The sequence below is a fragment of the Octopus bimaculoides genome, chromosome 14, assembly GCF_046866305.1.
Source record: "Octopus bimaculoides isolate indiv1 chromosome 14, ASM4686630v1, whole genome shotgun sequence".
Classification (NCBI taxonomy): domain Eukaryota; kingdom Metazoa; phylum Mollusca; class Cephalopoda; order Octopoda; family Octopodidae; genus Octopus; species Octopus bimaculoides.
In genome coordinates, this window is record NC_142941.1 from 18,066,245 (window position 1) to 18,078,614 (window position 12,370).

The 12,370-nt window shown below is 35.0% G+C and overlaps 1 protein-coding gene across 2 annotated transcripts in view; it reads left to right on the plus strand.

The window, feature by feature from the left end:
- The first annotated feature begins 231 nt into the window (after nucleotides 1-231).
- LOC106880659 (protein regulator of cytokinesis 1) overlaps nucleotides 232-12,370 on the plus strand; it is a 39,999-nt gene continuing 27,860 nt past the window's right edge. For both annotated transcript variants that reach the window (XM_014930704.3, XM_014930705.2), the window contains exons 1-3: nucleotides 232-303; nucleotides 10,195-10,450; nucleotides 11,838-12,071. In XM_014930704.3, the coding sequence (XP_014786190.1) occupies nucleotides 242-303; nucleotides 10,195-10,450; nucleotides 11,838-12,071 (552 nt within the window). In that variant the 5' untranslated portion in view covers nucleotides 232-241. The remainder of the gene's footprint in view (nucleotides 304-10,194; nucleotides 10,451-11,837; nucleotides 12,072-12,370) is intronic.

Genomic DNA, 12,370 nt, shown 5'->3' on the forward strand with positions numbered 1-12,370 from the left:
ACAGATCCAACCAATTGGATGACGAAGCGGCAAATTCGAAAAAGAGAGAGAGAAAGAGACAACGTTATTACATTGCCTTCTTTACATAACAATTAATGTTTCTTGACCCATAATACAGCTAAAAGCCGGCTCTAGCTTAACTCCCCTTTCACACTATTTACTTCCAGCTCCTCAAATTCAAACTGACCAATTGTAAAGCTTGTTGAGCGTCACGTGACTCTATTACCTATTAGTTGAATGGATGGCGACGACGTTAACTGGCACCAAATTTAAAATTGCGAATATAAACGAAAATATGTCCGCGTAAGTTCGTCAAATTTCTCTCTTTTTTAATTTTTATATAGAATGATATAAACATCGAACTGTAAAAATTTATGTATCTCTGCTTTCTTGTCAAATGTAAAGAGAAACAATACCAAAATTACTGATGTTTTTTTCTTTTCGCTTACACAATATTCACGCGCTTCAAATATATATTTGTAAAAATGTGTTTGTATCTATTTGTATACTAGATAGTATTTTAACTCTTTCTCAGATTACTTTATTTTTGTTATTTATATATATTTGGTCACACTTCTCTCATTGACTATATAGTGAATAATTTGAACTGATTTAATTAGATATACCTCTGGAGTTCAATAATAACGATTTTTTGTTTTCAAACCGTTAAGTGGTGCAGTCTATTGACTTGGAGCTCCACTATTTTATACATATATAGTTCAAGGGCTGGAATATTTTTTACTTATGGATCCCTTTGGTTACTATTTTATTTTGGCGGACCCACATAGCCATTAAACGTTTATAGAAACTCCTTTCAAATATATATGCCCTTTTACACTTAGGTTGAACTATGTAAAATGTTAGAGAAAGAAACCTACCATTACTTACATCTAAAGTAAAAAAAGTTTTCAGGGGCCCTTAAAAAACTTGTGTGGGTACCCTATTTTATGTTGAAACCCCTTTACACCCCCGAAAAAGATATATGGACCCTCCGGGTTGAGAACCACTGATCTAGTTTAACTTTGATGTTAAAAATAAATAAAAATTATATCAACCTCTAACTACAATGTGTTGGAAGGAAATATGGCTGTTATTATTCCCTTGTTAGTTCATATAATAATCAGTATTAATTTGTGGTTAAATCAAACGACTACATTCTCTTGGTTTACTAAATTGGTAGACATTAAACGTTTTAACAAAATTCAAGGCCCGAGTACATAAGTACACTTAGGAATGGTTTAGAAAAATATCGCAAAAGAAATAAAACAAGTAAAGAATACACACACTCAGTGTTTAAAGTTAAGGTTAGGGTTTTTGTGACGCCGAAAACGAGTGGTGTATGTATTCTTTATTTCCACCTTGTGTGTAGCGTAGTTTTGAACTAGTTTCAAATGACCACAACTTGTTTCGATGCATAATCTTTAATCTGATACCATATCTCATTTAACTGATTAGCTTTTCTTTTCATATTGACACCTGACATTTTCGCTTTTCACATATACGGTATTCTTTTCTTTGGCTTTTTACACTTTCGTTTTACGCCCACAAAAGAAAAACCCCAGGTCGACCGGTTACAAATAAAAAACTAAATTTCCCTCAACAAATAGTAACGGTCAAGTTACCTCCTCCCCCCCCCCCCCCCCCGCCACAGGTAAAATACTAAAATAACTTTAGCAAAAACATTTCTTGTTTGATATTTTAAAGAGCTGAGCAGATGATTTGCATGAAATTTGTTTATAAAAAAAAAAGTTATAAGTAAATAGCTGTGGTATCCTCTAGCATATAATTAGCAACACACTTTTTGTAAATAAGTCTGACAACTCTTTGCTTTCGCCAACACTATTTACGTAAATTGAAGCAATGGCAAAAAGGCTCTTCTGTATACCTGAAATGTGAAGGAAAATATAATGGATAAAGAAACGAATAATGAATGGCGAATTGAATGTAATGTAATAAACGATAATATATGTGTGTTGTAACCCTCTATTTTGCATGCGATCAAATGTATTTCATTTTTATTACACTCTGATCAACGTTCTGTTAAACACCAATCATTATACGTAGCTTGGAATCGTTGACGCTTGAATAAGCTGCCTACATGTTCGACAAAAACGAGTGGTCCTGGAGCAATCTATAAGTAAATTATCTGGATGGTTCTCAGCATTTTCAACGAGAATAAGATGTTTTTTAAGCTCATCCTCGCCAAAGATCCAATGCATAATACTCTTTTACTTGTTTCAGTCATTTGAGTGCGGTCATGCTGGAGCACCGCCTTTAGTCGAGAAAATCGACCCCAGGACTTATTCTTTTGAAGCCTAGTACTTATTCTATCGGTTTCTTGCTGAACCGCTAAGTGACGGGGACATAAACACACCAGCATCGGTTGTCAAGTGACGTCTGGGGGACAAACACAGACACACATACATACATATATATACATATATATATGACAGGCTTCTTTCAGTTTCCATCTACCAAATCCACTCACAAGGCTTTGGTCGGCCCGAGGCTATAGTAGAAGACACTTGCCCTAGGTGCTACGCAGTGGGACTGAACCCAGAATCATGTGGTTGGTAAGCAAGCTACTTACCACACAGCCACTCCTGTGCCTAATGTCAACAACCTTGTAATAAAAGTCCATCAAAAGCAGTGCAAATAATTTTTCAGCTTGAAAACACCTGCCTGTCCATGGTTGTTTGTCATCTTTCAAGTCCAATGTTCAGTTTATTTCATTTCACTTTTTTACACTATCTTGTTGACTGTGTTATTTTTCAAATCCTTTAAATAAGAGGAATCCAATAAATGGCAAATCAACGTAATTCAGACTGTCCCTATCTCATCTTGGTAACTATGTTTAGTCCAAATCCAGTGCAGTGAAGTCATTCTCACTCATTTCATGTAGATTTTCTGCTGAAACCGACTTCGGTATCTGATTTTTACCAGTTTTTGCCTATAAGATTGTATACAGGTGGATTCTTTAAAAAATATTTACAACATTGTGTGTTATGAAACATTTTCATCAAACCTCTGCTTTTTTTATTTACCAGCATTGCAGGCAACATGTCTCCTGACATTAGGAGAAGCAATGTCAGTCAGTTGGTAAAGGTCATTGTCATTGGACCTGAGACAACTAGTTGCTTCTTTGTTTGTTAAATGAAACATAGAAATTTTCATTGTCTTAACAGCAAGAGCCTTAGATTGCTTGAAGCAACATAGTGATTTCTGTAAATGGCAAACAAAAATGGTCACCATGCTATCTTGGAATAGACTATTTTGTAGTTTTCTACTGTGTTCTTTTTGCTGTTCAGCATCTGTTTCTTATTAATACTTGATGAGCCATATTTGTAAATGTCAGTTGTGTAACTTCTTTGGTAATTGTATAGTAACTTTGTTCATTCAACAAAAACTGTTCCAGTAATTTGTTGTTTAAACCCCTTTTCTATGTATATATATTAAGTAGCAGACTTTCTACAATGTATCCAGCTTTGTTCTTTAATTTAGTGTTGCTCCTTAATGTGGAGGCGCAATGGCCCAGTGGTTAGGGCAGCGGACTCGTGGTCATAGGATCGCGGTTTCGATTCCCAGACCGGGCGTTGTGTTTATTGAGCGAAAACACCTAAAGCTCCACGAGGCTCCTGCAGGGGATGGTGGCGAACCCTGCTGTACTCTTTCACCATAACTTTCTCCCGCTCTTACTTCCTGTTTCTGTTGTGCCTGTAATTCAAAGGGTCAACCTTGTCACACTGTGTCACGCTGAATATCCCGAGGACTACGTTAAGGGTAGAGTACCAACAACAACAACAGCTCCTTAATGGGTGAGATTCTGTTAAGAATTAAATGCCCAAAAAGCTTGAGCCTTTACTGTTTGAATTGAAATTGAAGGGCAATTTAGTTTGCAATGTTATATTCTGTTGGTGTTCCAAAGTTATTACTTAGCTTTTTTTTGTGTGAGTTACCATGCTTCCTGGTTGTTTCTACTCCTATACAGATGTCCTTATTCATTTTCACGAATTTAGGGTGTGTTTCTTTTCTATTTGGTTAGCCAAGTGCAGAGATTTGTCATTATTTTTAAGCCTTTTCCTGTCCTGAGTATCACATGTGATACAAGGACATATTTCCCAGGTATCCATTGCATCATATGATACACATTCCCTATTTTTTCAACCATTAGAGTAACTTGGGAATTATTTTTAAAAATGCTTTATATTGCTCAATGTATGATACAAGGGTTAACTAAAGGTCAGAAAACAAACATGAACGTTTAGGACAAACTTACGAAAATGCTTTGAACAGATAAAGGGTTAAAATATCAGAAAGGCAATGGGTTAGGCAGCTTAAAAAGAACTAGCAAGACCAGAGTCCACACCAGGTTCCATAGTCTGTTTTGGCTTGGTTTCAATTCTAGGGTATTGATGCCCTTCCTAATGTCAGCCACTCCATAGTGTACTGGGTGCTTTTTATGTGCACCAGCACCCACACCAATGCTTTTCATGTGGCACCTTGGTTTTAGAATCTCAATTCTGTTGTGGTGGGTGTGCCTTCTCATACAGCAATGTGCCACATATCTCAATCCTCTGTCATCTCCTTCATAAGGTCTGACCTTTTGAGATCGTCCCTTCAATACTTGCTCCTTACTGAAGCAATAATTGGATCTATACACCAATGGGGCTGTATTGAATTTGGAAAAATTGAGTCCAAGACCAATTTGTTTCACAATGCAAGTATTTGTTACTATCAAACACTAAACTGGAGGTTAGATCAATATTTCCAGCACCCCCTGTTTAATGATTTTTGTCTGTTTGGAATTATGGATTAAGTTGAGATAGTTGCTAGCTGTGCAGGAATTTCCTTCATCTAGGAGAGTAACATTGTAACCCTATTGAATATCACGGCTGTTGAAAAATCTTTAATGATGTTTTTGAGCTTTGAGTTTACAAGTGGTTCCCCAGGAACCAGAAGGGGTGTATTGAAAAGTTTATAGATAGGCATATTGGTCTTGAAAGATCATGGATCTGTACCTGGAGAATTTTTTATGTCAGCTGCTGAGGGTGATGCAGTGTCAGCTGTGACTGTACGGACCCACACGGGAGTGGCAGTCTTGTATGAAGTGGCTGCATTTGAAGAAGCTTTCCACTGGTGCTACTGACTTTTCCTTCAAGTACACTTTTCTTTGGTGGCAAGTTCCAGTTTCTCTTCCACTTCTGTAGTGCTTATCTCCAGCTTTTATATATTGTAGTAAATTTCATGTGCTTGTTCAGTTATCATAGCTTAATTTTAGATCTGGAGTTAGATAGCCCTTTGTGCATGTCTCGTAAAATAAGACATCACATTTAATTTATTAGCAAATAGATACTCTGTCTCTCATTGTGTTTTGCCTGTTAGATTTAAGGGGGGAAAAACATTGAAGTGTGAGCACAATTTGCAGAGAACTTTTAGCTGTGTCAATGAGAACACTTGTGCTAATAACTGTTGGACGGCATGAGGTGTCCAAATGGTTGGGTAGGAGAGTAAAGTGTTTAGTGCAATATCTGGGAATTTACATTTGAGTGTAATGGTAAAGGCATACAGTATGCAGCTAGTCTATTCGGGATAAAGAAGAGACAAACTTCTTTGAATCAGTAGTTGAAGTGTAGGGTATCTTTGCCATTCACTTAAATGCACTTTTTGTGGATGCAGTCTTGTAGGTTTGTGATGCAACGGTTTCATCTTCTGTATGTCATCAGTACACCCGTGTAAGTCTTATTTGGATTTTTGTTTCAAGCTTTTCGCAATGAAATTTTCTGTTTTAATTATGTTTCATAAGTTATTACATTCCTAATTTGTAGAATCTATGCAACATCCCAGGATGTTGTAACATCTGTGTTGAAAAACACTTCTGTCAAGTATCTTACACCAGCTCATCACTACTCAAAATAATGATCTAACTTCATTGCCAGTTTATTTGTTTGTTCATTTTATGCCCATTTTCCAAGCATGCATATGTTAAAATTACATATTGTCATTTATTTGTTATATAAATGTTCCTTGACAAATTGTGTGTGTGTCATTTAATGTCTGTTTTCCATGCTGACGTGAATTGGGTGGTTTGACAGGAGCTGGCCAACTGAAGAACTACCTGGACACCATGTCTGTTTTGGCATAGTTTCTAAGCCTTTCCTAACACCAACCACTTTACAAAGTGTGCTGTGTGCTTCTTTTACGCAACACCGGCATGGGTATTTCTACATGGCACCATAACCACAAGCCTGCAAGATTAGGATTGCTCAGCTGAAGAGGGACATAGGAGACCTGCCTGTATTCAAGGACAAATTAGCTACCTCATATTTCAGGAAATATATATATGAATAATATACCTACTGATAATAAAATATCAAACTGAAATGTAGTATAGGTATAAATATTGTAAATGTACATTGAACATTAGGTTAATATCTCCAAAAATTATAATCTTATTAACAACATAACAGAGACATTTAGATGTCAAATTGTAAGGTTTGTTACATGAAATAATTATTGCCAATAAAATTTTGAAATATGAGTTACCTAGGAAAGTTATTTATATTATTTACTGAGTTTGAGTTAAAGTTATCTTTACTTTTGTTGACCTAGAGATTATCTGTTGAAGAATGATAGTAAATCTTAAAACAGTTGCAAAATTATGTCAATAAGTGTTGTCTTGAAACTGCATCACTTTTACTCAACAAATCTTTCCCAAAATTTGCACACAAAGCCAAAATCGTTGCAGAATGAAGAAAATTTGATGTCTAAGTCCCACCCCATCTTACCTCATGAAAGCAAGAAGATCCAAAAAAGAGATATTGAAAGGTTAATAGTTGTAATGAAGTGATTATAGACAAGGATTGTTGTTAGTGTGAGCAACAAAAATGTTTTTTCTCTTTCAGTTTCTCTTTAATTTCTTTCTTCCTCTCTTCCCTTTTCTTCACTCCTTTTTTTTCTCTGTCTTACTCTAATTCTCTCTGTCTCTCACAAGCACTTTCTTTCACACCTCTCTGAGGGAACAATGTAAAAACAGTATATATTGAAATGCTGTAAAAATCATATTTAAAAAAATGTTTGTATGAGCTTTCAAGTATCATGGAAGGTAGAAAATAACTGTCCCACATACAAATTTGTTTATAAAATATTCAGATTTAATATTTTTTTATGTTCGAAATGATATAGATAAATACAATTGCTTTCAAATGATATCATTTAGTACATCAAGCCTTGTGCAAGAAGGATAAGATGTCCACTTTCAACATTCAGGAGTAGCTTTACCATTTGGCTTGTTCTCTTTTACTTTTATGAAGTGGAAAAAATATTCAGCTTTAAACATGTATCTACATTACAATTAAAAACATATGCCACAGGTTCAGTCTCACTGCGTGGTATATTGGGCTGACCAAAGCCTTGTGAGTGGATTTGGTAGATGGAAACTGAAAGAAGCCTGACGTGTATATATGTATATATTTGTGTCTGTGTTTGTCCCTGCCACCATTGCTTGACAACTGATGTTGGTATGTTTACGTCCCTGTAACTTCACGGTTTGGCAAAAGAGACTGATAGAATAAGTACTAGGCTTACAAAGAATAAGTCCTGGGGTCAGTTTGTTCAACTAAAGGCAGTGCTCTAGCATGGCCGCAGTCAAATAAACAAGTAGAAAAAGAAGAGAAAGAATTATATGATTTAACTTGCTATAAGTTTAACAAAAAAAAACTTTCTATATATTTAGCACTTGGGCAATGCTGGATACATCAGCTAGTAGAATACAATTTTCTGTTTCTTTTTCCCTCCACTTTTAACCGCTGTTGGGTGTGGAACACTGGCAATTACAGATAAAAAAAAAAAATCTTTGACAACGGTTATCCTGCTTGGCTCACCAGATGTTTTATCTGGCCTAGTTTTTTGTTTCCCTTACATTTGTGACATTTCTTAAGAATAGTAATAAAAAGTGTGTGTAGCATTTCTAAGGATGTAGAAATTAATGTTCAAAGCATCAGTTTAAAATTGATGTAAAACTTTTATACCTATGTGGGTTTTTTTCTTTTTGATTTTCCTACATCTATTTGATAATGTGGCTTTGATGAGATGGTACAAGGGCTTTAGGTTGCTATCTGCACAATTGTGAATTGATGAATTATGTTTATAACAGTATTTTGAACAGTTAGTCTTCTTTGAGCTATAATAACACCTCTGTACATTGGTTTGGTGTGTATTTAATAAAACAGAAATACTTTTATTTTGGTTTAAAACTGAACTTATACCTTCATAAAGATAACAAATGTGGAAATAAGATGCAAAAATAGGTTTTACATTTTATTATGATTGTGCAATAAACTTTGTTCTGCATAGTTAAAATTTTTGACAGATTTCACAACATAATCTTGATCATAATTGTAACACAATATGCATGCCAATAGCTCTCTAATTTCTCTTCATATTAATGTAAAAATATCAATACTAGATTTTAGCATTTCTAAGGATGTAGAATTAACAAGATGTTCTATATATTTTTTCTTAATTTGAAGGTAAACATTGGCTAAATATTGGAATAATAAACATTTGTACTTCTTTTACTTTGATTATTCCTGGTAATACAAAGGATCTCATGTAATTTAGTTCTGTGGAAAAGTCCATACACCCAGACTGCTTTAATCTTCTACAATTCCTAAAGCTTATTTTATGGAGAATTCATAAATTTTTGATGTATAAATTTTATTCAAGCAACCCCCACTGGTTTTTGTAAAAATAACTTGTGTTGAAATTAGAAATTATATAGACACTGCCGGTGGCATGTAAAAAGCACCATTCAAACATTGCTGATGCTAGTGGCACATAAAAAGCACCATTTGAGCATGGTCGTTGCCAGTGTCACCTAACTGGCTCCCGTGCTGGTGGCACATAAAATGCACCATTCAAACGTGGTCAGTGCCAGTACTGCCTGACTGGCCCTTGTACTGGTGACATGTAAAAAGCACCCACTACACTCTTTGAGTGGTTGGTGTTAGGAAAGGCATCCAGCTGTAGAAACTTTGCCAGATCAGATTGGAGCCTAGTGCAGCCTTCTGGCTTGCCAGCATAAAAAGAGGACGTTAAATGATGACGATGATGTATAAAATTGTTTTGATAATTGTTTTCTTTTTTAATTTTGCATCAAATCAAGGTGATTAACCTTTAACCATTTAAACTGGTTGTATTCAGCCCAAATATTCTACCTGTTTTATGTTCATACTAGCCAGAGCTGGCCTCTCACAACTACCCTGCAGTGTCATTCTAAAAATAAACAATAACATCTTTGAAATCTCTGCTACAAAATAATACATGATACATTTTTTAAAATGTGAATAAATAGGTTTTATATTTGACAGTAATTTGAATGCTATAGGGTTAATATTTTCAGTGGGCGTTAGTGGTATCACTATACCACAAATTTACTCAACCCTTTAGCATTCAAATTATCCTGTCAAATGTATTGCTTATTTATGCACATTGTTTTGAATTACTCCTGCATTATCTTTTAGCTTTGAGGTTTTAATTGCATAATTGTTTATTTTTAAAATAATATTGTAATATTGTTAAAAAGGTTAATACAAAGGGTTGATACGGTTTCCAAACCTTTCATCTTTCTTTGAGTCTTGTCTTATGTCTCTCTTCCAGCAATATTCTCCTTTATAAAACATTTCTGTATTTAATAACGAAACCACTATATCTGTCCATATTGTATGTTTTAGTTAACATTAACTGACTTATCACCCAACCCTTCATTGCATGATATAGCCGAAAAAGTTGAATGATTCCAACCAAACATCAATATTAAATAATTGCCGGATAATCGAGAATGCTCTCTCACGGCCCTCGTGCCAGTGGCATGTAAAAGCACTCACTACACTCTCTGAGTGGTTGGCTTTAGGAAGGGCATCCAGCTGTAGAAACTCTGCCAAATCAGATTGGAGCCTGGTGCAGCCTTCTGGCTTGCCAGTCCTCAGTCAAATCGTCCAACCCATGCTAGCATGGAAAGCGGACGTTAAACAATGATGATGATGATTGTAGGTAGGTATGAAGCCTATCTGGGCCACATATGGCTGGTTTAAATACTAAAGGGTTAAGGCATAAAAATGTATTTTTGACTGAGTTATTTGTTGACATGCTTATAGGAATAGAAAAAACTCAAACAAACCATTTTTCCTTTTTCAGTGATACCTTATCTCAGGTTCTGAATGAGGTAGTAGAGACTTCCTTACAGCATTTGGAAAGTATATGGAACGAGATTGGTTTTGCGGCTGATCAACGAAGTGAGCGATGTAACAGTGTGTTGCGGCATGTGGAAAGCCTCTTTGAAGAAATGGTGCAACAGGAAACTGATGTGAAAGATAGCCTTATTGGGAAAATAACAGATATTAAAGAAAAGTTGAAGGTTCTCAGCAAAGAATTAGCAGTTTCTGTATATGAAGTAAAGTGGATTTTTGTTATTTTTTTTCTTCTGTAACAAGATCTAACAGCTGTTACTTTTCATTATTTAAGTGAAATATGAAATAGTACAGCAGCAATGTTTTCCTGCAAACCACTTTTAGTTGCTCTGCTGAATCAGTTCACTTTATATTAAAATTTCTCTTAGAATATGGTTTTTAGAAATCTCCCCTGCTTAATGTTAAACTTGTGTGCATATATATATATATAATATAGATAGATATATACACATACACACACATATATATACATATATGTGTGTGTGTATGTATATATGTGTGTGTATATATATGTGTGTGTGTGTATATATATATATATATATATATATATATATATATATATATACGGTGTAGGTGTAAATGTATACACAACACATACTCTAGTATTAAATTCTTTTCTACTCTAGGCACAAGGCCCAAAATTTTGGGGGAGGGGAGCCAGTCAATTAGATCAACCCCAGTACACAACTGGTACTTAATTTATTGACCCTGAAAGGACGAAAGGCAAAGTTGACCTTGGCGAAATTTGAACTCAGAACTTAAAGACAGACGAAATGCCACGAAGCATTTCGCCCTGCGTGCTGACATTTCTGCCAGTATTAAATTGCTGGGGTAATGACCGCAGCAATGTAAACACTATATTGTGCTTTTGGTCAATGCATACAGCTTTATTCAACAAACAGCCAGTTCCAGACTATTACAATTATCTCAATCATCTTAGAAAAAGTGATAAAACTCAAATTTAGGGTTGACATTATACATAAAAAAATTCTTTTGCCAAAAACAAGCAAAAAATACATTTTGTACTTTGACAGAAGAAATCAATATCTCTCAATTCATTTTATTTTTTGTCTGGAAGGTAGAAAAAACGGGTGAGGCAGTAAAGAACCAACTTGGATGTTTTCAAATTCTTCACTGATCAATTTAAATCTTGTCAAGTTAAATTGACATTTCCTATTGGGTTGGTGAGAACAGTTATCACTAACATACTAGTTTCAAATATATCACCTGTTTCTTCATTTTAAAAAAATGGATCAATTGACATAATTTTCGCTCTTGGGTTTTTTTTTGTTTTCTGTTATCTGCCACATATTCTAAATGTTTTCATAATTCATTGTTTAGAGCTCTATTCTCTCAAGATTAACTTTTTCTCTTACCTCTGGAGGTCTGACCATCTATATATCCTCACCTTATGTATGATAAAAATTTGTCCTTCAGTGATAAGATTCTTATAGAACTCAGATGGTTTTTTTTTTTTTTTTGCATAGGGTAATGTTTCATATGTATTTGCAGTTAACCTTACATTAAATGTATTTCATTTATACATATATATGCTAGAGTTTTTATGTGATTTATTTATTTTTTTTCCAGCCTGATAGCAAGCAGACAATGTTGCAATGTCGCAAAGATCTACTCCATCATCTTGAGACATTGACAAAGCAAAAACACACACGTATGGTGGCTCTAAAAAACTTAATAGATCAAGAGAAGATCTTGTGTGATCGCACAAAAATACTTCCTTTCCATATATCACATAGCACTGTTCCTTCAGACAACGATCTATCTGAATATGAGAAACATATTGAAGAGCTGACTATTGAGCAGGTTTGTTCTTCTTTAGTATAACAAGGAATCTGAGCACTATACACAATAATTTCATTTTGTTTTATTATCTATCTATCTATATATATATATATATATATATATAATGTGGAGGCGCAATGGCCCAGTGGTTAGGGCAGCGGACTCGCGGTTTCGATTCCCAGACCGAGCGTTGTGAGTGTTTATTGAGCAAAAACACCTAAAGTTCCACGAGACCCTGGCAGGGGATGGTGGTGAACCTTGTTGTACCTGTAATTCAAAGGGCCAGCCTTGTCACACTGTGTCACGCTGAATATCCCTGA